Source organism: Tachysurus fulvidraco, chromosome 5 (genome assembly GCF_022655615.1).
Source record: "Tachysurus fulvidraco isolate hzauxx_2018 chromosome 5, HZAU_PFXX_2.0, whole genome shotgun sequence".
Lineage (NCBI taxonomy): Eukaryota > Metazoa > Chordata > Actinopteri > Siluriformes > Bagridae > Tachysurus > Tachysurus fulvidraco.
Genome location: NC_062522.1, coordinates 12,830,834 through 12,857,184, shown reverse-complemented (window position 1 = coordinate 12,857,184; position 26,351 = coordinate 12,830,834). Strand labels below are relative to the sequence as shown.

The 26,351-nt window shown below is 40.1% G+C and overlaps 1 protein-coding gene across 4 annotated transcripts in view; it reads left to right on the top strand.

Annotated features, from left to right (window-relative positions):
* Positions 1–77: 77 nt before the first annotated feature.
* sned1 (sushi, nidogen and EGF-like domains 1) overlaps positions 78–26,351 on the top strand; it is a 40,212-nt gene continuing 13,938 nt past the window's right edge. For 2 of the 4 annotated variants that reach the window (XM_047813517.1, XM_027146655.2), the window contains exons 1-16: positions 78–585; positions 5,958–6,245; positions 6,952–7,092; positions 11,952–12,114; positions 12,242–12,367; positions 12,515–12,628; positions 14,663–14,776; positions 15,345–15,458; positions 16,430–16,480; positions 16,561–16,659; positions 19,583–19,675; positions 20,778–20,915; positions 21,309–21,428; positions 21,565–21,681; positions 23,460–23,603; positions 25,406–25,576. In XM_047813517.1, coding sequence (XP_047669473.1) covers positions 370–585; positions 5,958–6,245; positions 6,952–7,092; positions 11,952–12,114; positions 12,242–12,367; positions 12,515–12,628; positions 14,663–14,776; positions 15,345–15,458; positions 16,430–16,480; positions 16,561–16,659; positions 19,583–19,675; positions 20,778–20,915; positions 21,309–21,428; positions 21,565–21,681; positions 23,460–23,603; positions 25,406–25,576 — 2,209 coding nt within the window. In that variant the 5' untranslated portion in view covers positions 78–369. Of the gene's footprint in view, positions 586–2,070; positions 5,837–5,957; positions 6,246–6,951; positions 7,093–11,951; positions 12,115–12,241; positions 12,368–12,514; positions 12,629–14,662; positions 14,777–15,344; positions 15,459–16,429; positions 16,481–16,560; positions 16,660–19,582; positions 19,676–20,777; positions 20,916–21,308; positions 21,429–21,564; positions 21,682–23,459; positions 23,604–25,405; positions 25,577–26,351 lie in introns of those variants that run through there. The other 2 variants (XM_027146656.2, XM_027146657.2) reach the window with 2 other exon arrangements.

The following is a 26,351-nucleotide window of genomic DNA, read 5'->3' as shown; positions in this document are numbered from 1 at the left end:
TCTCTCTCTCTCTCTCTCTCTCTCTCTCTCTCTCTCTCTCTCTCTCTCTCTCTCTCTCTCTCTCTCTCTCACTTTATTTTCACTCCCTCTCTCAGTTGGTTCACTTCAGTGAGCAGCAACGGAGCACAGCAGCTCTCCAGCTCTCCAGCACCCAGCAGCACACAGAATGCAAGGAATCTGCTTCTCTTCAGTAAAGCAGAAGCTCCAGTAAGAGCAGCAGCGGCTTGGGAAAGAAGAAACACACAGAGGGCAGAGAAGATAAAGTGAAGAAAAGAAAAAAAAATCCTAAAGAATTTTAGGAGCTGGAGAGTCCAGCTGTGTCCTGTTTGCCCCATTTAGGGTGCTTAGGGTCCCGGTGCAGAGTGAGTGATGGGACGACTGAGGCAACTGCTTCTCTGCTTGTGCACGCTGCTGTGGCTCTTCATGCCAAGCGGCGTGATGCCAGCTGTCCCCCTGAAGGACTTTTATCCATTTGGACAAGAACAGGGCGACTCTCAGACCATCAAACAGGATGATGGAGGATCAGGTCTGGTGGAGATCTCAGTGGCGTTCCCTTTCTTTGGCGATCGACACACTGGGCTCTATGTGAGTTTTGGAATGTGTGTGTGTTAGAGAGAGAGTGAGTAAGAGTAAGTTAAGCCAGAGAATCAGCTCTTTCACTCAGCGGCTTTATTGGCATGTGTATGTGTGTGTGTGTGTGTGTGTGTGTGTGTCAGAGACACACGGCTTGGATGCTTTGACATGTGCATGGGGTTTACACTCTTAGACAGCATGCTGTACAATCATATATCTTAGAATTAGATATGCAGGATGCTTTTGGTCTCATACACACTCCTCTATATCAGTGCCACCTGCGGCATCCCCAAATTTATCTCCCCAAAATACCACACAGATCTCCATTGATCTGCCCTTTCTCTGTCCTCTAGTGCCTTGCCAAACCTGACCGAGGTGCCATGGCAACAATGGGCAGTGATTGAGGTCCCGTTTCTCTAAGAAAAGATGAGTGAAGTCACAACCCCAAAGCAGCGTCCTGTGACACGGCAGACATGCCACTACACAGCCGTGTCCCTGACCACAAGATGCCATTCAAACAACTGTGTTCATGACTTTAATATTGTATTTCTGCCTTAATCCTTCTCAGAATAATGAAGTCAGATGGATTTGTGTCTTGGCAAGAAAAGCTGAAATAGCCCAGAGTTTTTAGTGTGTGTGTGTGTGTGTGTGTGTGTGTGTGTGTGTGTGTGTGTGTGTGTGTGTGTGTGTGTGTGTGTGTGTGTGTGTGTGTGTGTGTGTGTGTGTGTGTGTGTGTGTGTGTGTGTGAATCAAGTGTAAGAAACTGAGCGAGTCAGAAGCATGCCTGTTAGCATGTGGCATCTCACATATCACAGAGCAATGTAAATATTAATGTGTGCTAGAGACAAGATAAGACACGCTGCAGATAGCGGCGGAGATCTAAGATTAGATTAGCCATGTGCTTCGAGCTTGGGGTGAGGCTTCTGAGGCTTCTGCACCGTGATGCGTCAAGTAGAAGCGCAGGAGGTGACTGCAGGTCAACCGTAACCCAATCTCACAAGTCACAAAGGCAACGATGTGTGTGATGAGTGCTTAAGACTGCACTAACGACGCCTTTAACACAGCTGTTTGAAGCGAGTGAATTATTCTTCAGCTTTATTGCATGTCCAACACGTGTTTGTGTTTAACACAACACAGCCACTTCAAGCAGGTGAGATTTCACAAGAGCTACAGGGACTAATGCTGAGAAAACTTTGGGCCATGGAAAAAGAAAAGGATTTGATTTGAGGTGGCATTTTTGAGTCTCATTTTGATGTCAGAGTGTCTCGAAAGGAGAAATTCATGGCGGCCTGCTTTTCCCAAAATCTTTGACATTCCTCCTTCTCATTCCCCCTTTTCTTCCTCTGTCTTCTTTTTCTCTTTCTCTTCTTCTTCTTCTTGATGCTTTATATAATTATTTTTCTTTCTTTCTTTCTTTTTTCTTTCATTCTTTCTTTCACCTCATCCACCACCTCATCTTTTTTCTTGTCACCTATTCTATTTCTTCTTCTACTTGATCTTGTTCTCTTTTTCCTTTTCACTCACTCTCTCATCCTCATATCTCTTCTCCTCATCCACCTCTACGCCCTCCTCTTCATCCTGATCCGCCTTCTTTGTCTCCTTCTTTTTCTTCTCCTTTAAAGAAAATGGCATCTCTTTGGATTTACTGCTGCTCACACTTCACTGATTAATTTAAGGTTACAGAAACACAGTCTTCTCCCTTTTTTCACACCAGATTCAGTGGGATGGATGAGGTGATGGGGATCTGAAGGCATTCTGTACATTTTGCAGCATCCTAAATCTCTGACCCCACTGACATTCCCTTCACCACATCAGACCCTTCAGGAGCTTGTTTTTGGAACTTTGGTTTTATTTTGATTTTTGAAACCTTTGTTCACATTCTGCCCCTTGACCATCATCAACCTCCCTTCTTTTCTTCTTCTCCTCCTCCTCCTCCTCCTCCAGATAACTAGTGCAGGGGTCTTCCCTCTGGACCCGTCCAGCTGCTGGGCTGCACAGAGTCGAGATCCCTTTAACAGAACACAGATGCATCTGTGAAGTGTCTCAGGGACGACAAACAACCCTTGAATAACTAATCTTGCAAACGCCTAGAACGAAGAAAACAGGGAATGAGGTCTGAAGTTGGGAAACAGAAATCAGCTTCAAAGCAGAGCGAGAGTTTTGAACTTGGATGATTAAAGAGATTTTGGTTCAACAAATAAATCAAAAATCTATTTTGTCTATTAAACTGTAAAATGGATGTTTCATTATAAGATGAGAGGGAACAAAAGAGCGTGATGATGATGGGAAAGTGTCAGAGAGAAACCGCTCTGTCCGAGCTGCCTGCATCACGCACATCTGCTAATGCTCATCCTCGCCACTTCTACGCAACGTTTGCGCAACTGTTGAGAGAAAATCTTCGACCTTGAGAGATATATTCTTCTCCCTTGGTGTGTGACACTGAAATGACCCAAATATTTCTGTGGAAGTGTGAATGGCTGTTGTAGAAGGGTGTTTATGAGACTGAGCACTTTTATTCATGGTGCTTTATATCATTTAAAATCATAAAAACGATATCCCAGATTCAGTGCTACAGAGGGGCAGGAATCTGAAAATTAATTTCCCTCCACTGAGCACTGAGTTATTTATCCAGCACCAGGACTTCCCTGTATATTTTTGAGAGGTATTATGAATATTACTCAGAATTTAAGGGTTGTTATGGGTCAATGCTGGCAGGATTGGCATAGTGGCGCTTGATGCTTATGGAAAGTGAAGGTAAGGATCAGCGTGAAGGTTATGGGTGCAAAAACATTTTCACTTTTTCCTCTCTAGAAACATGGTGAAAGCCCCCCTCTGACAGGGAACATTCAATGTTTTCTTGAACTTCATCTCTGGGCACCTTTTTTTAAAATATTTTTGGGGGTAGGGATTTGTTTTAGCCTGACGTCTCCCAGATGAAAGTTTATAGAGAGTCTATAAATTACTCTGTTCCAAAGAAAGCAAGACTTTTTTCAGTGCAGAATTCAACACCAGGCTAGATGAGCAGATTGACACTAAGTAAGACTGAGTGTGAGAGAGAGAAAACGTTGGTGTCCCTCAAAACAATAGCTAGAATTTTCCTTTTAAAAAAACATTTACGGCTTTACGGTTACAATACTCGGCGGAATTGTTAAATTAATGACATCCTCTTACAACACAGTATATTTTTTTTTAGCAGGCTTTTTTCTTGTCCTAGATAGCCAACTAGCTGAGTAGTGTCTGTATTTGATTTGAGTCGCTTTAAGCCTGCTTATTTAACAGTACTTTGACACAGTAGGAAAATTGCTTATTCAACCTCTTCCAGATTCTTTAACTGATCAGTTAAAATGTCAGTGTTAATTTAGAGCTCACTAATCCTACACTGAGGTTGGTCTGGTCAATACGGCAACTATAACCCTAAGCTTAGATTGCTTCTACACTGCTTTAATAATCCAGATTTCCACTATGAACCATGTGAACATGCAGAAAGCGTTGCAGCCATCTGTAAAGCATTTACTATTAATGGCATCCTGGTTATTAATCATGTATCTGTCGGGGTCACAATCTGCGCTAATACTAAAAGCTTAGCAGTCCTTCATTCTCTCTATCTAACTCACCTTTAGTATCATTTCCTCTCCTTCTAAAGCCTCTCACTGCCTTTCTTCTCCTTCATCTCTCTTTTGTTTTCTTACTCTATCCAGCCTTTGCTTGCCGTCTCTCTCTCTCTCTCTCTCTCTCTCTCTCTCTCTCTCTCTCTCTCTCTCTCTCTCTCTCTCTCTCTCTCTCTCTCTCTCAGGTCTCCTCTGTTTGACCCCATGTGTGGACCTGCAGTTTGCACTCTATTTCTCTGCATCCACCAGACTCACGCTGCAACTCACTGATGCAGAGAGGGGAAGACTGCGGTCAGCCAATTAACCACGCACCCTCGTCGGGCCAAGCAAAACTTCCTCTGCTGTTTTTACAGCTAAGGTATCTGAATTATGGGTTCCATACGAGCAGCAAAGGGGAGAGGAAGAACTACGTGTCAGCCATCACTTCTATCACTGCTTCGTTTTGCTGCCAGGAGCCGCCAACAAAATGACACAGAGGTGCCTGAGTGGTAATGTGAGGAAGAATGAGAGTTGGAGAAGATCAGCTTAGGTGAACTGTCCATATTGAAGGACAATTCCTTTGGGGTTTTTTTCTGTTCGACTGGTTGCCATGGGAATTGATGAACTTGAACTTAAACAGCTTTTTTTTTTTTTTTTAAAAAAGAACCGTCAACGACACTATAAAAAAACAGAATGCAGAATTCAAAACATGGAAAGTTTCTTAAGATCAATAGAAACACTAATGGGACTTTACAGGCATGAAGGATGTCTTGACCTCTTTATCATGGATCATGCTGTTTTACACAGACAGACCAGTCAAACTGGTTAAAAAGGTTCTGAGGATTTAAACCACTTCCTGTTTTGGCAGAGGACAGCACCAAGGGCAGGTGTGAGGGTGTGTGTTTGGAGAGAGAGAGAGAGAGAGAGAGAGAGAGAGAGAGAGAGAGAGAGAGAGAGAGAGAGAGAGAGAGAGAGAGAGAGAGAGAGAGAGAGAGAGAGAGAGGGAAAGAGAGAGAGAGAGAGGGAAAGAGAGAGAGAGATCTAGTTTTCTCAGCTGTGGACATGGACCTCTGGTGAAACAAGGGAAGTGTCTGTTCCCTGATGGGAAGTGGATACATGGGCCACGGAAGCATTTCTCAAGCTTTGATCCTGAAGCACTGAACACACCATGCAGCGTGTCAACACACTGCTAGACAACTGGGCGTCTTACACTACATCCCCTTTATCAACATTTTCCATACATTCAGCTCTCAGAGCCTCTCATACATCACTTTCACAACATTGCTTTGCAGCATAATTCTCGGTAAAGTACAAAACTGGGCTTGGAGTTTAGGCTTTTTTACATGCTTGAAGTTTTGTCATGAATTTCTACTAAACAAATTACAGATGTCACATTGCCACCTCACAGCTCTGCTGTCTATTGGGGTTTCTTCAGTACCCCTGACATCCCACCAGTATGCCACGATTTGGCTCAGTGCCTACAACTTTCCCATAGATGAATGAGTGTGTAAGTGTGTTTGATGCCCTGTGATGAACTGTTGTCCCATTCCAGTTGTGTTCCTTCCTGCTGTGTTCCCAGGATAGGCTTTGAATCCACTGAGATCCAGGACCAGGATAAAATAGTTGCTAAAGATTCACTAAACTTTAAAAAAAAAAAAAAAAAGGCAAGCCTACTGGTGCGTATGATTCATATATGCTCCATTAAAAAGGAGGCTTGCAGTCAGAGGAAAAAGCTGAATGAATCTCTGTGTACCAACTATTTTAATCCTGTATTTCCTCTGCTCTTGTTTTATTCAGGTCAACAACAATGGCCTTGTGTCTTTTCTAAGGGAAGTGTCCCAGTTCACCCCAGTGGCCTTCCCCATCGCTGGAGACCGCAGGGTAGTAGCGCCGTTCTGGGCTGATGTAGACAACCGGCAAGCGGGGACAGTGTTTTACAGAGAAAGCAAAGATCCTGCGATCCTAAAGAGAGCTACAGAAGACATCCACTACTATTTCCCAGAATTCCCCTCATTCACAGCAACATGGGTCCTTGTTGCCACTTGGCATATTGTCACTTTTTTTGGTGGAAGCCCAGTTACTCCGGTAAGGGCACTTGTATATTTATAATAACACAGCTTCCCAGGCCTGGTTAGGATAGAAAATAGTCCAGGACCAAGTGTGGAGAACCCTTGCATACATATCATACATAATTAGGATGATAGGATGAACCTCTGATAAAAGTTGTGATCTTACTGTGTTTCCATGACGGATATGACTCGCAGACATATCTAAAAGGCAGGGACTATGCCACATCTCAAAAGACTCAGTCTTATGATGAGTCTTATATGTCCCATTAGTAAGTGGGGTTTCATGTTCAAAATAGTCTGGTAACTGCAAAGTCATTTTATTTTGCCATCTGTACCAAATGCCTGAGGCAGCTGCACATTGAAATGCTTGTGGTGAGGCTCTGGAAACTCACAGGTAAGACACAGATAGAACAGAATCAAACAAACACCTTCTTCAATCATTTCAATAAATACAAACAGAACAAACAGAATGCCATTGTGGATTGTGTTTGGGTGCAAAATGTACTTATAGAGCAAAGAATAACACTAAGTACTGTATATACAGTCTATGTACATAAAATATATATACATAAAAAATCTGCAGTAAATAAGATGGCACAATGGCAAATGTATTATAAAAGTAAAGCGAGTCACGTTCTTATGGTGAGTTTTCCTCAATCCTGAGTTATTCTTATACTCTTGTTGATTTCTGTGATTTCTAAGTACTGCTTCCTCTTTTTAAGGTGAACACATTTCAAGTAGTGCTGATTACAGATGGGGAGCTCTCCTTCACAATCTTCCAGTACCACAATGTCACATGGACCACAGGAATGCATGCAAGCAGCGGGGGAGATCGTTCAGGCCTGGGGGGCATCGCAGCACAGGTAGTGTCCCAATTCACCCCTTCTACAGCCCATTATACACCCTCTGCCTGATGCTGTGGTCAAACATACAGTGACTAGCAGTGGCAAAACCAGAGACTATTAATTCTCAATGAATAAGAGCTGGTGACTTCCAGAGAGAGCTGGTGACTCTATGTGAGTGTGTCCAGAGATTCAAAGTTGAGAATAGTGTAACTTGATGCAAACATGGACCATTTTACTGTAGCGACTACCAATGTGAGTACGTGATTTACGATCCTACCAAGTCATCTCGTGTGATATTATGCTTATTTACATTGCTGAATTTTTTCTGTATACAAACATCACTTTCTTTGCTTTCTTTGTATGTTTTTATCCTCCATGTCAATGTTAAAACCACTTTCTGCTAATGTCACACATGCGCACTGAACACTCTCTCCACGTATATTGACAAGCCCCGCCCCTTTCTGCTCATTGACTACACGTTTGTTTTGATTTTTGTTTTGATTTCTGTTTATTATCGGCCCGACTCAGTTTTCTGAAGCATTTCTCAAAAATACTGACCCTGCCTTTAAGGCTTAAGACTTAAGTCTAATTTTGTGGTTTGCTTACTGATGTAGTTTGCACCAGGCCAAAATGTTAACCAGCATAATTTTATAACAAATGTACCAATTGTGTACAAATTGGGGCAATAATTTGTTTGAAGAGTTTCATTCATCCTACACTGGAAAACCTCAGCATCAGATTTGTATGGCACTTTTAAGAATACTTATAACAAACTCCTGCATTTACAGAAACCCAGAATTAATTTAAAAATAATCATATTTCTTTTTATACACACAATGTACACAAGGTATACATACACCAAGCATAACCATACAACAAGCATAATAACAAACACAAAGTGCATAAAAATACCACTCACCAATAATGGAGAATCAGCTTGTTTTCTGCAATGAGACGTTTTTTGCACACACAAGTTTGTTGGTGTGGTGACCTTCAATAATTGCATCTGTCCTTCTAGTTTTGGATTTTTTTAAAAAGAAAAAATTGCAAACTAGAGGGTCAGATGCCATTATTGAAGAGTGCTATTTTTATGCAGGTTATGAGGTTTTCAAAAGTAAAATGAATTAATCTTTTCAGAAAATGTATTGCCCCAGTTTGTACACAATTTGCACATGTGTCAAAAATTATGCTGATTAATGTTTTGGCCTAGTGCAAGCTACATAAGTAAGCAAACTACAAAATTAGACTTAAGTCTTAAACCTTAAGACTTAAGGCTATAGTTGCAACTCTCAAGTCGCTGTCCTACTACTGGTTGACATAATAATAACATTTCTCATTAGGTGTTGCAACTAGCTTCACCATTTACAAATCAGGTTTGTTTTTCTTCATAACTGCCTTATTTACACACTATCGGTACATATTATACAGAGAGGGATTGGCGAATCAGAAACACCTGTCGGAATAAACCTGTCTTTTATGTACAACTCCTGATATTTTCTGTTAAATGTAGCGTTTTTTTCTTGGCAGTCATAGGCTCTTCCTCTGTCTCAACACTGCTCCTTTTTCCCTTTGCAAAGCACCTCTCCAGACGGTTGTTTTTGACTACTTTTATCTAGTTTGTTGGCTTAATTTTTGGCATCACATGACTGAAACTGGTATGTGTCAGGAGGAACAGACAGGTGTTATTAAAAGGGGGTTCGGTGGTCTGGTACCAAATAACACACAGACTGGCTCCAGTGGTTGGGGACCGCTGAGAAATCACTCTCACTCACTCATTCACTACCGCTTATCCGAACTACCTCAGGTCACGCAGAGCCTGTGCCTATCTCAGGCGTCATCGGGCATCAAGGCAGGATACACCCTGGACGGAGTGCCAACCCATCGCACGACACACACACTCTTATTCACTCACGCAATCACACACTAGGGACAATTTTCCAGAGATGCCAGTCAACCTACCATGCATGTGTTTGGACCGGGGGAGGAAACCGGAGTACCCGGAGGAAACCCCCGAGGCACAGGGAGAACATGCAAACTCCACACACACAAGGCGGAGGCGGGAATCAAACCCCCAACCCTGGAGGTGTGAGGCGAACGTGCTAACCACTAAGCCACCGTGCCCCCACTGAGAAATCATGTAAAATACAAACATTTATTTTAATCTTTATTGGTTTGTAATGGTGTCTGTTTTTTATGCACAGATTCCATAAATCCATAAGATACAATCTGATTATTTCCTTTAAATTCACAATTTTTATTCCATGAAATATGCTTTAGCAGATGTAATCCCTTATGATACCTTACTATAGTGTTTACATTAGCAGCCTGGAATGGCTGGAATCAGATACTGATCATGTTACTAGTAGCAACACACTTAGTGATTTATATGTAACCAGTACACCAGTGATAAAATATACAGATACAAATACAGCCTGTAGTTTTTAAGACACTTCAAAATGTTTCACTGTGTTTCTTCTGAATAAAACACTAAACAAGACATGCATAAAAAAAAATAAAAATAAACAAAGGAACGCAATACTCTCTTAGGATTAGGCTCTCAAGAGGATTTTAAATTCTCAGACAGGCATCTCTCAAGAACTTAGTTCACATTCGTGACATACTTGACATTCTCAGTTTGATGCAATATTAATGACCTTTGCGTCAATGGTCTATGGACACTGTGCACTCAGCACCTCTCATACTCGTTGGTGTTTGTATATTACAAAGACAAAGAATTATTATCCATTAGTGACAGAAAAAATGTAAAATTACATTAATCTTACGTATTACAAGAGTGAGGAGAGGATCCAGGAGTTTCTTGAGTTCAGTGGACCAAAAGGGTCTCTCTAGAGGAACTAAGATTTGAAAAGTTACTACTATCATGTATAACTAAGATATTGAGGGATTTTAAGGTTAAAAAACAGAAGTCATTTATAGCACTGTTATTTCATTCTGAAAATCCCATACAGAGGTGATTCTAGGGACTGTGTGGGCCCCAGGCAGGAAAATGCAAGCAGCTCTCTTGCCATATTCCCCTGTTTATTGACATTATGCTACCCAGATGCCATAATAAAGAATCTATACTATACTACTATACCATGAGCCAACTAGAGAATAACTGTCTGAAAAGTTTCTGCATTTTGGATGTAGTGGTAAAGCTTTCAGAATAGATAAAGCATTGTTATGTCATGCTACATTACCTCATGTAATGTCTTTTTGTTTTGTTTTGTTTTTTTAATATATAATCTCCACAGTTATTTCTTCACAATCAAGCAAGATGGGGCTCATTTTAAGGGGATTTGTAGTATACTTTTGTATGTTACCAATCAGATGATTTTAGGGCAGCGGTGTCCAATCTTTTCCTGTGGGTGCAGGTTTTAATACCAACCAGGCAGAAGCTATACCTGATTCCACCTGTTTAATCAGTTGTTCTTGGCTTTTAGTAGACTCTGGTGTGGCTTCTGCTTGGTTGGGATGAAAACCTGCACCCACACTGGCCCTTTTTGGAGAAGATTGGACACCGCTGATTTAGGGAATTCCAACACAATTTGACAATTTCATGTCAACCTTCGGGTGGTGCCAAGAAATTACCAGTCTTGCCAGTCCTGTAGCTATGACTCTGTTGCTCTAAGATGCTGACGGTAACAAAATTGTTCTACAAGAACACACCAAAAATGGAACTAGGCAAACAAAGGCAAAAAAAACCCTAATTTTCTAACCCCTTTTTCTTTTTTTCTTTTCATATTTGTTTCTTCTTAATATTGTCTTAGGGAGTTCTTGTTGTTGTTTTTTTGTCAATGTCATCTATGGCTTTCTCATTAGGGACCATTTAAAGTTAAAATGTATAATTTATATCCAGTTTATTTATCCCTTAAAACTGTTTTGTAACAATGTCTATTGTAAAAAGTGCTATACAAATAGAATTGAATTGAATTAAACAATTAGATAGTAGCAAAATAATGAGAAGAAATGGCTTAGATTTTAAAATCCATCTCTCCTTCCACTAAAACTAACAGTTTATGCTTACTTATACACAAATGACATAAATTATAAATCTGAACTTGCCCATCAAGACTGTATGTCTTTCCCAAGTCAGAACATACAGTAATAGACTGTAATTTATGAGATTATACAAAATTAAGAGCTCCTAATAAGCAAGACATTTTTAACAAGACATTTTCTCAAACAATGTGCCCTGGTTGGTTTAGGATCTCAGGAGAATTTTAAATACTCAGACGAGCATCTGTCATAAACTTTGTTCACATTCGTGACATGCTTGACAAATTCTCTCATACACTTTATTGATACAAGCTGAGAACTTGACTGTGTTTTTTTTGAGTGACCTGTCTACAGGGTGTGAACACAGAGACATAAATAGTGGTGTTAGTCATTTAAGCTCATAAATTTACTTAATATAGGAGCGTAAAGGTACAAAGAACCACAAATGGGAAAGAAGTCTGGGCCTTAAGTCCCACACTAATTAGCTGGATAAATATTGTATCCAATTACCGATATTTTATATTATTAATGTTGTGTTGTATTTTAAAACATATTTTTAAGGACTTAAATAAGTTGCATAAAGTTCATGGAAAGTTAATGGAACTTATTTGGTGAATAATATTTCCCAAATCAGCTGATTCAGTCGTCACGTCAAGTGGGTTTTTGTGTCATTCCTCTATATAGCTTGTATACATTAGAATTATATAGCTTGTATACATATAGATTGCACCTCCAGGACCATGATGCCAGAACAAAACAATCACACATCTATTTGAATATTATCTATGCACTGATACTGTTTATTTTATTTAAATTTATTTTACTAGGAAATTCAGACCCTCTGAAAGAACTGTCCCACCTCTATGCTCTCTTCCTAGGCAGGTTTTAATGCTGGCGACGGGAGGCGCTATTTCAACATCCCAGGGTCTCGGACTGCTGATGTAGTAGAGGTGGAGACCACAACAAACGTGGGCTATCCCGGCCGCTGGGTCTTTCGCATTGATGATGCTCAGGTAGAAGTGGGCAGCTGCAATGATTCAGGTACGATATGATATGAGAGATAAATCAAAAAGAAAGTGAACATCTGCAAATGTAAACAGTGTCAAGAACCTAGATATACAGTACAGTATAATATAATACGATTTAAAGTGCCTGCATTTATTTTCAGCGTCAGTCTGTCCACACCTGAGGCCGTGTCTGAATGGCGGCCGTTGCATTGATGATTGCATCACTGGAAATCCTTCTTTCACTTGCTCATGCCTGGCTGGCTTCACTGGCCGTACGTGCCAGATAGGTAAAAAAAAAAATAAAGTGACAGTACCCTAAAACACCAACACTAACAAATTTCCCTATGTTTGTATTTCTAAGTACACATATAACAGTGGTCACATGTCGTGTGAAGTCGTGCCGTTTTTTTTTTTTGTCCTGTGTGTTTGTATAGATATTGACGAGTGCTCCTCATATCCCTGTCAGAATGATGGCAAGTGTACAGATGGAGTGAACAGCTTTACCTGCTACTGTCCACCAGGATTCACAGGAGTTCTCTGTGAAACAGGTAAGATCAACATCCTTTGAACTCCTTCGAACTCGTATTAATTATAAATGCATTAACGTGGTTCGTAACGTTCATTCTACTGTAACAAACCTGACAAGCCTGTGTAAATGCTCATTATTAGGTATTGTTACATGCGTAACCTTTCACAATACAGTATATATATGAACCTTTATAATAACTGTTAACTAACCCTAGACAAGGGGGGCACGATGGCTTAGTGGTTAGCACGTTTTGCCTCACACCTCCAGGGTGTGGAGGCTCCGCTTTGTGTGTGTGGAGTTTGCATGTTCTCCCCGTGCCTCAGGGGTTTCCTCCGGGTACTCCGGTTTCCTCCCCCGGTCCAAAGACATGCATGGTAGGTTGATTGGCATCTCTGGAAAATTGTCCATAGTGTGTGAGTGCGTGAGTGAATGAGAGTGTGTGTGTGCCCTGCGATGGGTTGGCACTCTGTATCCTGCCTTGATGCCCGATGACGCCTGAGATAGGCACAGGCTCCCCGTGACTCGAGGTAGTTCGGATAAGCGGTAGAAAATTAATGAATGAATGAATGAATCTAGACAATAATATTCTGGTGTGATATAGCACAGCATCTTGAAATATAAACACTATACCAGAGCCTATGTCCAGAATGATATTATAATATACTAGACAACCATTTTATATAATGTATATACCAAGTATATAATGTGTTGTGTCAGAAAATCATTGACCAAAAGTGGCATATTTTCCTAAATATGACAGAATGGATAAAGATATGTACGCTTAAACATGTACATGCACTTGCATGCCTATTCTGAATTTTCTCTTTTTTTAATTTTATCTATCCATCATCCTCAGTCCACAGTTCACACTTTTTGGCTCCTGTAATACTGTAGATGAACCCCACCATACCTTATTGCAATCATCTCTGTGGGCTACACATGGCATTTACATTTAATTATCTGGCAGACACTCTAATCCAGAGCTACTTACAAAACATGCAAACAGTAGTCATGTTAAAGTATGAAACCCTTCACAGAATCTAGAGGTTTAGAAAACAACATTCAAGTCATTCAAGTATTTGAAAGGATATTTTTGTCACATATACATTACAGCACAGTGAAATTATTTTCTTTGCTTTCGATGTTGGGGTCAGAGTGCAGGAACAGCCATGATGTAGTACCTCTGGAGCAGAGGGGGTTAAGGGCTTTGTTTAGGGGCCCCTTACATACAAGCGTGTTGGGGAAAAGGACCCAAAAACTCGATAAAATAAAATAAATGTAATAAATCTGAGGCAAAATTATACTACATAAGTATAGTAACAAATTGTCTTTTTTCCCACTTGTTGTATTCCACAAAACATCAGCAAAACGGCATACAAAAGAGGCTTGTAGGGTTCAGATGCATGCAAATAAACCAAAAAATTCCACACACCTCATGGCAGTCCTTCACATCATTCAAATTAAGTTTGGTACATCTTCACCTACCACTCATCAAGGAACAAAGAAGCATCTAGTCTCCTATGTGCCACTTTCCTGGTGGTGGGATAAGCCGAACACTCCAGTGCAGGCTTGAAATTCAGACATGACCCATCTAAATGAACACTTATCACATCTATTAAAATAAATTACTTATTTTCTCCTGTATCATCACTCATCCTGTCCCCAGCAGCACCATGTTGGTATCCTTAGCCTTGGGCCAATCTGAACTAGCATAAGGAAATGCTTTCCAGGTTGATTATCAAGCATTCTGGAAGTCAGTTTGGATTAAAGCGTCTGCCAAATGCCATAAATGTAAATGTAAGCTTTACGCTATGATGTGGCCTCTTTCTCTTTTTCCATTTCTCTTCCACCTCTTCTGTCCCCCTCTCCGGGTGCTACACTGGCTGCAGGCTCCCTCTCGTTCCCACAGTCCAGCCTGCGGAGATGTATCAAACCTCTAATACTTTTCACAGCCAGAAGCACATACTTTCAGAGTGAGGGGAATGGTGTGGCGGATATATTAATCAGCTGAGTAAATATCCTGTGTGTGTGTGTGTACGTGTGTTGCCTGCAGACATTGACGAGTGCCAGGAGAATCCATGCCTCAATGGAGCACGATGCATCGAGGGCGAAGGGAGCTTTACCTGCCATTGCCAAGCGGGTTACACCGGATCTGTATGTGAGACAGGTGAGTGTGGTATTAAACAGTGTTACTGAGCTGGCAGTGTATTCACTGGGGAACAAAGCCTGCTTTCCACATTAGTTCTACTAGTATTCATCTGGCACACATCCCTTGTGGCGGTTTGAACTGAAAGCCATTACTGAGAGCTTATCATTGGTTACTTCCATTTTTCCCCTCTTGGGTTTTCATTTGGGGTCATGTGTTATGTTACACATAATCTGGACTGCAAGATTCTGTCCTTGACATGACATTTCGGGGTGACATGATCTTCTTGCTTAACAAATTGGACTTGCCTGAGCAGAGCTTATTGATGAAATGCAAACCCGGTTGGGAAACACCATAGGTATTAAAGTGTTGGCCCTGCAAATATTATGTTGCCTTGTTTCTACATAAGACTGGATTATTCTTAATGCTAGACACCTGCTCAGTGTAACCATGCACCTGCAAGACATCCTCAAGTCTTAAGATTTCAATATAAATTCAATAAAGAGCTGTTCTGGAAGTTTACTCCCTAAATGTCCTGTACTGCTAGCGCTGGTGAATGAAGCTTGTGTTTTTGTGCTTGCTGATCCAGATATAAACGAGTGCGCGTCCATGCCATGTGTAAACGGAGGTGTGTGCGAGGACAAGGTGAATAATTACACATGCACCTGTACAGCAAACTTCACTGGGAGCTGGTGTGAGACAGGTGAGTACATTTTGAACGTCCTGTCTGGAGACTGCTCTTTTTTTCTACTCTCTGTACGCCAGACACTAAGCATTTTCCAACCTTTTGTTTTTATTTCCCTTTGCAATGGGAAAAATGTTTCATGATTGAAAATTCACCCAGCCAGACCTACTTTCTCTTTTCTCTTTTTTTTTCCTTCCTCCATTGTAACATTTTTCCGTCGCAAACAGACACACACTATCCAAAATTGAAATTCTGAATAAATGGAGAAGACGAGCTGGGATGACTGCAGCATCTGGTTGTATGTCTGAATCACTGACCACGTGTCTTTTCAAAAAGCTTCTGCAGCATTGTCCAGGTCTAAGGCAGTTCATTTTAGTGCATCTTAGTGAGTTTAGCACAAGTCACTCTTTAACACAGACAATCATTTTAAATCTACCTGATGTAGGTTTAAGAGTTTAGACCCCTCCTTGGTAGGAAATGGCTAGCAACTAGCAAAAAATATTTAATTAGCAATAACTTGACAAACGTTCTGAAAAAAGACACTTACCTTGTTATGACATTATGCCAGGAGAATGCATGTGCTGTTGTTGGACTGTTAGCCAGCTAGCTCACTATCATTAGCTTTGTGTGAAACAAGGCTATTTAATTGGGAGCCAAAATGTTTGAAGCATAAAGGTGTATGCAGCACCCATTATCTTATATGAAATATGTTCCTGAAAACATTGTCAAATCTACCCTGGCAACCTGACTGCAATGATTTTAAAAATAATAACTTAATATTACAACAACATCATGGGGACATGCAGGAAGGTTTCTTCTCCGTTTCCTTTTCCCTTCTCAATATTTGTACACTGCACCTTTGATCTGAGACAATTATATTAATTGTATTATAAATCCTTTGTCAAGATGTAGTCAAGAGATAATGCAGATAATACTCAATAATAATGCAAAGTGTCACAAATGCTTCCAAATTGCTTCCTTTCCAACAGAAATAGTAATCACCACCAATTCCTCCAGCACTGAAATTGCGAATCAAACAGGTGAGCTTCAACATGTTTAATTCTTATTCTTTATCACTGATCAAAATTTGCCCTGATCTTTGAATTCTTAACTTTTTCAGCTTCTTGTGAGCAGGAAGGCTGCAAGACCTGCAAGCAAATCAGCCCTGGAAATTACAACTGCACCTGCAAGCCAGGCTACTACGGAGACCAGTGTGAAGGTACGATCGACATGGTGCTTGTCTTCCACACTGTCTCTCCTTCTTAGGTGGGCAAGAATGCAGCACAGTGCAGGAGTTTGTGTCAGACAGCACTATGCCACAGGAATTTGGAGTGCTGCCCGTGAAGACGATGCCGCCGTGTTGGATGAGCTTAATTATCCAAACTGACATGGCCTCACCCTTTTTATTATGCAGGCCTCACAGCGATAGGTGCTTGATGTTCCAAAATAATTGCTTTACAGCACCTTTTATTAGTTTACCAAAAAGTGGAAAGGCCTCCTGTCTAGACTTGAAAGGGCCCGGATTTTATGAGATGGCACCTCTGGTTGGAATTCACTTTTCAGACATTATGGTAAAGATGTACAGCCAGTGAAATCCAGGCTTTAAGTCCTGTGGATGTGATAGTTTATGCTGCCTAATGCAGCAGTATTTGGTTTAGGAGTTTGGTTTTGGTAAGAGCGGTTGTTTGGTTTGTCTGATGTGCAACCGAATTAACCGGTCTATAATGATTTTGAAAAGCATATGTTTTCTGAGGTCTGTGGTTAGAGCTTCATAAATTTCTTTTTGTCCTCAATAAGAAAACAATGAATCATCTGGGTTACATCTTTTTTTCTTCTAGGTTTGGCTGAATTGTTTTGGTTTGTTTTTGTAAATACTTCTTTTCTTTTCACAGAGGAGTGTGGGGTAGGTGGGTAGGGGTGCTGGATTCAGAGGAGTTACTGATTCAGATACCAGTTCTGTCAGAATTGTGAATTGTGGCTCTGAAAGTTCCTTAATCTCAGCTATTTCACTCAAGTTCATAACACTATGAAACACAATTCTTGTTTTTAGGTATTAAGATGTACGTATCTCCCAAAAGTAGAGAAAATAAATATTAAACATTGCTTTTGTGACCAGAACAATGGTATTTTGAAATTTAGAAATTTTCATTGAGAAAAAATTAGAATTTGCGTGTTTGCTTCACATGGTCAGAAAAATCAAAACACGTTACAATCGACTATTAACATTTACTGTGAATCACTTTTACAAAGCTGTTCAGTAGCAGCATTAGAAGTCCAATATATCCTGGTGGAAGCACTTGCCTTGTGCCTTTGACCATGCTCCCATGTTCTTGTTGAGTTTACCAAGATGTACATCAAGGATATGGACTTTGAAAGACATCCTGCAGCCCACTGTGCTGTGGTTCTTCACCAGAGTCTCAATCAGCTCCATGTTGATTTCAGCTTGATGATCGCCCAGAAAGACCCAAGCCACTGCAACAAATCTGTTCCAAGCCATCCTTCTACTTCTTCTGTGAATTCCTGTGAATTTTTTGCCCTCCATGATCATCTTTATGTGTGGTTTAATGAAGATACCAGCTTTAACTTTTGCCTCTTAGGCAGCATAGGAAAGAACTCTTGATATCCTGAAGGACGGCAATGCCACATCTAGAGCTGTTTGTTTTATATGGCCCAATTTGATGTGTATTGGTTACATCAGCACATTTAGGGGTCCACCAATAGCTCTTACTCGATGTCTGCTGCTATTCCAAGGACAAAGATAACAGGGAAATTTGGTAAAAAAAAAAAAAAAATAAAACCTCATTGGAGACCAATCAGGAATACCACCATTTTTAAGCCATCACGTCATCCAGCAATGTATTGATGCTGTTGTAATTCAAAGAGATTTAAAAAAAAAAGTTAAGGAAAAAACATATTTTAAAAGAACACATAATTTTTTTTACACTTCATTTGAATGGAAAGACAATTTAGTTTGTTAACTCAATGAAAATAGTTCATTTTCAAAATACAAGCATGTTCGGGTTAAAGAATTTGGTCTTTATTTCTCCTGCATGCTTCATATCTGATAAATCATACATGCTTGGATGAAAGTAACACTCCATAGTGTGGTGACAGTCAATTGAATGGTTAACCTGTCACTGCCAACATCAGCTACTGTAAGGTACATTGCTGCTGTCTCCACTAAACCCTTCGCCATGTGATTAGATCCTTCTGAGTGTGAAAATGTGTGTAAATCCAGTCTTCAATGAGAATTCATGCTTTTGGTCAATGCATTCCTAAATGAAAGCATCAGAATCCAGGTTCCCACTCTCAGATCATCCACTGAGGGTTTTCATCTAGAATTCTCGCTCTTAAAAGACTTTAATAGTATGTGAGCCATTGCAAATTCACACTACTTTTCATCCATGAGCTGAAATAACTATCAGCATTTATATGGGCTCTCTTAAATCTCCTGAATACCTTCCTGCCCGGGCGAACTTGGAAGACTCAGTGGAAAAAGGCGCACATGGTCCTCAGTGGAAGAGGAGGCAGCGGCCCACAGGCAGAACACAGAAGCGCCTAATCGGCCACTGAGATCAAAGCTGAGGGCCTCACGGAGGGCCTATGAAAACTGCTCTGCTGAATTAACATTCTATTAATTGCCCGCAGGGTCGTACGCTCTGATCAAAAAGCATGTTTCGTATTATCAGAAAAATAATACCCTCACGCAAACCCCCTGGACTTCAAAAGGAAGCCATTTAGCAGTGATACTGCCATGTTCTTTGATCCATTTCTGCAATTACGCTCAGGGAGAGGAGAAAAATAAAAACAGTCATGCAGTTAGTATGAAAGATAAATGCAGAATACTGACAGTCTTCCTGAACCCAGTGAACTGTGTGAGAAAAGACGTGAGAAAGAGTGACCCAAGAGAAAACAAACACAAAAAAATTCCGGTCCTGCGTTGTGTTATTGCAACACATTTCCATTCCAACACATGTTTGCTGTATATTGACACTTAGTGTCATGATGAGTAAGGTACAAAAAAAAAGAAACATTTTTGGGAATATTTAAAATGTTTGCCTTTTTTTCGTCCATTAAAACTTTTAATGACCTCCTTTAAGAACCTTTCTTGTTCTCTCTGCTTGCGTCTATCTTCCCTGCAGAAGAGTGTCTCTGCCAGAATGGAGGTGCTTGTATTGATGCGAACGGCACATGCGAATGTCCAACGGGTTTCATCGGCCTCTACTGTCAGTTTGGTATGTACAGAAATCGTAAGCAATGTTTAAATAAGATTCTTTAGACTGGGACATGACAATGAATAACAACATATTTTCTCCTTCCTAAACACATTCACATGATTGCTTTTAATCATTCGGTTCAAAATGGAATTGATTTTAGTTTCTATTTAAATTATGAATAGAACACATTTATTTTGATCCAGTTTCTTTTTTTCATAGACTCCTTTAAAGACAAATCGAATTGTGCTCACTGTAAGTTTACATTAAACTTGAGGGGCAGCAGTTCAGAGAAATACGGTACTACGTCAGACCGAACTAATTAATTCAGTTTCTTTTTTATAGCAAGCATATAAGAAGTGAAGTGTGTCTGCCCTGTAATTCGTTTAGTGATGAGTTTTGTAGAAGCGTTTTGAAACAGTTACATCATAAATGTACATCATACATCACAAAACGTAGTCAAAATCACATTTCACATGAAAGATTTAATCCAATTTAGGATTAAGACTGTGAAAGGATACTAGCTTGTGAACCTATTTGGGAGTGTTGGTTATAAACACAGCTCCAAAAATAGACATTATGCCCTTACAGTGAAATCATACAAGAATTTAAGATGTACTGTACTGTCCTGTACTTGTTATGAACTGAATTAAACATGTGAATTTATGTGAACAATATGTGATCAGATGGAAAAATCTCAAGTACATGTGAAAAATGAACATTAAAAATAAAATGTTAAATCACCTGCTATTAATTTACACACCCTGCTATACAATTAACATCTGAAGATACATGAATGGTCTAAAAAAAATATCTGTGAAAATAAAACACTGTGTACTTATACATATTAGAAAATGTTGTATATGTGTAAAAAGGGTGAAACATAACACATTTACTTATGTCACTATTTCACATGTGAAGTTCACGTGACTTTCCTGTAAAGGAGATTTTACATTTTTGCTCCCAACCTCTTTGTGTATTTAATAACCAAAAACATCATTATTGACAAATTCATTACATTCTGAGTGGGTGATCCTCTGTGGAGATGATTAATAAAGCCAGATGAAACACGTGAGTGTTGCCCAGCTCACGTCCACTCTCTAACTGTGCCGTTTGTTTATAGAGGTCACACAGACACCATGCAGTAACAGCAGGCCGTGTCCAGATGGGGGTCCATGTTTGGAATATGGGGGCACATACCTTTGCACATGCCAAACAGGAATTGACTTTGAGCATGATCACAAAGACTTCTACCCTTATGGTAAGTGCTGGAGAACATGAAGGTGATATACACAGCAATTATAGCCAGGGCACTTCAAAAACTTTAAGCACTCACAGTACTTAAATAATTAAAACATTATTCATGTATATATGTATATATATGGCAAAATAAGAGCTTAAGTTGGCATTGGTTTTAATTAATCTTTATTTCACAAATCGGGTGAGAAAAGTTGTCTTGAATTATACAACCTTATACAATCTTTACAACAGCTGTAAATTTTCATATACATTGGCTCTTTTTTAGCCATCTGGTTTTACCATTTGATGTAATACCCATTCAAACAAATTAAACATTCCCACAAGTGCAAATAAAAGTTACCAGCACTCTCCTGGAGTGATGGAACGTGGTCAAGTTGGTGTATGTGTTTTCCAGTACAGCCCCAATCGGCCTGCGATTCTTCACCATGTCAAAATGGGGGTTACTGCTATGAGCAGGATGGAGGCTACACCTGCGAGTGTGAGCATGGCTACAGAGGGAAAAACTGTGAAAAAGGTAATAACGGACATTAGTGTGTACAAGCTGCATTGTTGTTCTATTCGCCTGTGTGATGTGTTGTAATATGGCACTCATACGAAACGCTTAGTGATACATGCAGCCTTGATTTGTCTCTTCCTTTTTTTATCCTCAGTCAGATTAAGTATGTGTGCCTCTAGTCCCTGCCGAAATGGCGGGTCCTGTAAGGAAGAGGCAGGAAGCTACTACTGTGTGTGTCCTTACCGGTTTACAGGAAAACACTGTGAAGTGGGTGAGTACTAAAGGGTGACATCATTTTTGTGCCAAGAGCTTTAAGGTGTTGGAGAGAATTTTGCACAACTATACTTCTGTTTTATGAGTTTGATGACCACAATTAAAGGCTCATGTGCAAGTGTTTTGGCAGGACTTTTCTCAGCGAATTATCCTTTCACAAATTATTCAGTATAGCTCTAACGCTGCGCTTTTCCTTTCAAGTAGAAGAAGTGTGCAATCTGCTTTCATTCATGTTTGGACAACTGCGCTTCCGTATACGCAGTGCCATAAAATCCCTGCAAAGAAAAAGCAGCACCTCAAAGCCAAGAGGCTTTTCATCTTAGGAATCTCATTATCCTGACTTTGTCTTATATTCGAGTTGTGCAACCGTTTGGCCTGTTTGGCCGTGTAGAGAGATTCGGTGTGCTGGAAAACATTCAAGACTTGGATCCTTCATGTACTGGAACAAAAACGGCTGCAAATGCTGTGTAGCTCTTTCTCAGAGCTACTGTAATGATTAATGACTGCTCACACATGTCGAAACACCACATCTGCACAAACTGTAGATACAAATATTTGCACACGCTCAGATTGATCATATGTTCACATACAAATAATTACAGATATTCTCACAACACTCTCTTTGGATTATGCTCATGCTTTTATTGAATAGAACAAAAGGTCGTTGCTCATACTAAAGCACGACTTCTGACCCGTAGTTGCACTGATGCTTGTCAGTATTTTATTCAAGTTCAATAAAAAAAAAAACTATGCATCTAAAGCATTTTAAACTGATTTTTACATTTTTTAATTTTTTTTAATTCAGAAATGAACATTGCAGCAGCTGTCAATAATATTTGCCTGGAAGAAAAACTCTAGCATGATTTTCTCTCTAAAGTGAAGAAATATCAAATGATACAGGAATAAAAAAAAATGCATCCAAACAATCAGACCACTGAAGCTGATGGCTTCATTCTAACATTCTGACGTTCGGGCCTAGACATGTATTTTAAAGGGCTGGGCTTTGGTATGGATTTTTCCCATTTTTAAGTAAGCTAGACATGTCTTGCATGTTTGCTGTAATGAATGTACAAATTAGAGCCTTTCTACCTAAAGGTGAGATGACTAGGTGATTACTAGCTGTTACTACAGTATGCAAATATCTAAAGTTAGCACTCACAATGTGATTTACTGCATCCTACTTGATACAAATTGATCGACCCAAAGGACGGGTATTAAATTTTTTATTTTTTCTTTCATTTGAAGTAAAATGTAAATTGTATTGATATATAATATAAGAAATATCTGAAATAAGTGATAAAATATCATGTAGGATTACTTCTGCTTCCATCAGCATTTAAATATAACCTTTGTTCATATACCTAATAAACAAAACATAGATTCATGTCTATAATATTTTAAAACTGTAAATATGAAGCATTTACTGTATTAGGCTTAAGATGTAATGTGTAATTACGAATAAATGTGAGAAGTTTCAGCTTCACTGTTTTACTCGTCCAGTAAATATGAACTTGGCACAACTGCAAAGAAAAATTCACACATGCTCATTCCAGATTTACGTACTGATTTCTCCTACTATGTGTGATGTCATTTACACGATTGTTCCTTGTAAATCAACCGCAACTGCATATGCAATCTATCAGATTGCATGCACTGATTAGCACTTTTTAATTTGGGGTCATAATAGATTAGGGCCTCTGCATAAAACAGATTGAAGCTGTACACAAACGCTTGGATAATACAAGTGTTGAGTCTAGGCTGTGCATTTGTGTGCAGGAAAACCAGACCCGTGTGCATCTGGCCCGTGCATGAATGGAGGAACGTGTTTCCATTACATTGGCAAATACAAGTGCGAGTGTCCTGGATCCTTCATGGGAAGACACTGTGAGATCAGCAAAGGAGCCAGTCCGGCTTTGGACGGTAAGCCTCTTCTCTTGTCTTTCATTAGAAATACCCCAGAGATTGTAATACAGTAATCAATTTCATATGACATCTTTCCCCCTACAATAGCTAAAACATTCATCGCAGTAAGCACAGCTTATGGGGAGGTTAGAGGGAGAATAGGAGACGATGCCAGGAAGAGTTAATGCATGCCAGTACCTCCTGGGGTACTTGGCCCTAGCTCTCCTCCCCAGAGGGAAAGAGAGCCGGAAGAAGTGTTCTGTAAATCTGATCCTCATTCTGAATGGTGGTTGTAATTCTTGACACTGACATCGCTATTTCAGGGTTTGTGGGTTTTCCACAAGGTAAGGTTGCAATCGAGTGTTGCTGGTACACTCTTGCACAAGGAAAAAATCAGCCACATGTCATCGGGAACATTTCACAATATTGATGTTTACAATTTTTAATTATTCCTCGCTGTTTAGAGGAAGAGTGCAATCAAAGTCCTAGTGGTTCTAGTTTAGGGGGAAAATAACAATCTTTTTATGTGTTGCAGCTGTTGAAAAAAATACATCTCAATTACTGTAAATGTTGCTACTTTTTGGCTAGTATAGATGTTATTAAAACCATTGAAGAAACACAAACAGTCACCAGTGTAATCTCAGTGCTAACTCAACATTATAAAAAATATAGATACATTACTAGAAATGTAGTGTACTAGTGGTTGCCTCACACCTCCAGGACTGGGGGTTTGATTCCTGTCTTCACTATGTGTGTGGAGTTTGCATGTTCTCCCCATGCCTCAGAGGATTCCTCCAGGTACTCTGGTGTCCTCCCCCGGCACAAAGACATGTGTTTTAGGCTGATTGACATCTCTAAATTGTCTATGATGTGTGAATGAAGGGCCTCGATCATGGGCCCAGGAGTGGCAGCTTGTTGTACCTGGGAACTCACAACCTCCCAATCAGTAGTCAACCATTCTTAACCCCTGAGCTACCACTTTCCCTCCTATATTTTGGTTGTAATTACCGCTGCCATACTATTATTGACTGATAACCTAATATTTACAACATATAATTAGAATTAATCAGATAGATATATTTGGTTGATGTATTATGTTGTTTGTAATTCATAACCTCAATGTAGGATATGAGCCTTGTATTACGTATTACTGCATTCTAAGTTTGATAAATTATGAACTGTCTTGATCCCATGCATTTCATTATATTGTATATCAATAGTGTATTGGTATATTTTTCAAAAATCTATATTATATAACTAGTAACAAAGGGTAATATGTCATGGGCCAGGGAGTTGGCATAGTGGCTTAGCGGTTAACATGTTTGACTTACATCTCTGTGGTTGTGGATTGGATTCTCGCCTCATCCAAAGTGTGTGTGTTTGTCTGTGTGTGTTTGTGTGTGTGTGTGTGTGTGTGTGTGTGTGTGTGTGTGTGTGTGTGTGTGTGTGTGTGTGTGTGTGTGTGTTGTCGGCTGATTAGCAGTTGTTTGCAGTTTGTATTGTGTGTCATTGTGCCCTGGGTGTCCCCCACCTTATGTTAAGACTCCCCATGGGAGAGCCTCCAGGCACCCTGTAAGCCTGCGTAGGATAAACAGTACAGAAAATGGATATATGGATGAAATATGGATGGAATATTCCTCCAGAGTTTCTGGTGTCTTCTTATCTCCCTAAAACATGCTAAATGTGGACTGTCCACAATCTGCCCCTAGTTTTTACTGTGTGTGTGTGTGCTTGTGTGATGCCCTGGGATTTGAATAGTGGCCATTCCTACTGGTGGGATAAACTCCAGATTTAGCAAAATCCTAATCATTTTTTTGTAGGAAATGATTGTGGTCCCCCTCCGAAGGTGAGACATGCTGAGGTACAGTTCTCTTCCTCCAGCCCTGGCTCCTTGGCTCTGTATTCGTGCCACCCTGGTTACACTACCAACCCGAGAGCCACACAGAGCATCTGCAGCCATGGTTCCTGGACTCAGCCTCCAGTCTGTGATGGTGAGTGTAATATCACATTGTAGGCAGTGTTGTTTATAATGGGGAATATATGGTTGAAATGGCAATAAAATCTTCTTGAGAAGTCCGAGCAGGGTTTATAGGACAGGCTGACAGGCTTATTGGAGGTCAATTCATCTCACAATCAGAATAGTCAGTTCTGTCAGGACCACTTTGTCAAATGAGAATTTATTAGATGATAGCATACAGTTAGTGTTGGCGGTATGGTTCTGTTCTGGGCAGGAATCCATGCGCCCGTCCGTGCGCATGCATGGACCAAGCGGGGAGAGTAGCAACTAGAAAATAGAATAGACACACACACCCCACACCCCACCCCATAACAGAACCGTTAATCATGCATAATCATACATTTTTTTTTTTTTGGCAAATAATAAATGAATAAATAAATAATGAAATAATTAGAGAGAGAGGGAGAGAGAGAGAAAAATATGTGGAGATTTAAGATATAAAATCGTACAACGAACACAGGTTCCAGCATGGTGGAGTCGGGGTTGGAGGAGGGAGTTTAAATCGCAGCAGCAATATGAATATGAAGGGGTAATATGAACGGGTAATATGAATGTCGTAACCGGATTGGTGCACGTCGTAGACAGCTGATTAACAGCTGATGCACGCTTGATGACGTTGCCTGCCAGAACTAATGTGATGCTTGTTTAATGGTCAAATCCAGAAAGGACAAAACAAATACACACAATAGCATGGAACAAGACATTGCAAATCTTAGTGATATAGCACAGCTAGACACAATCAAGAAATA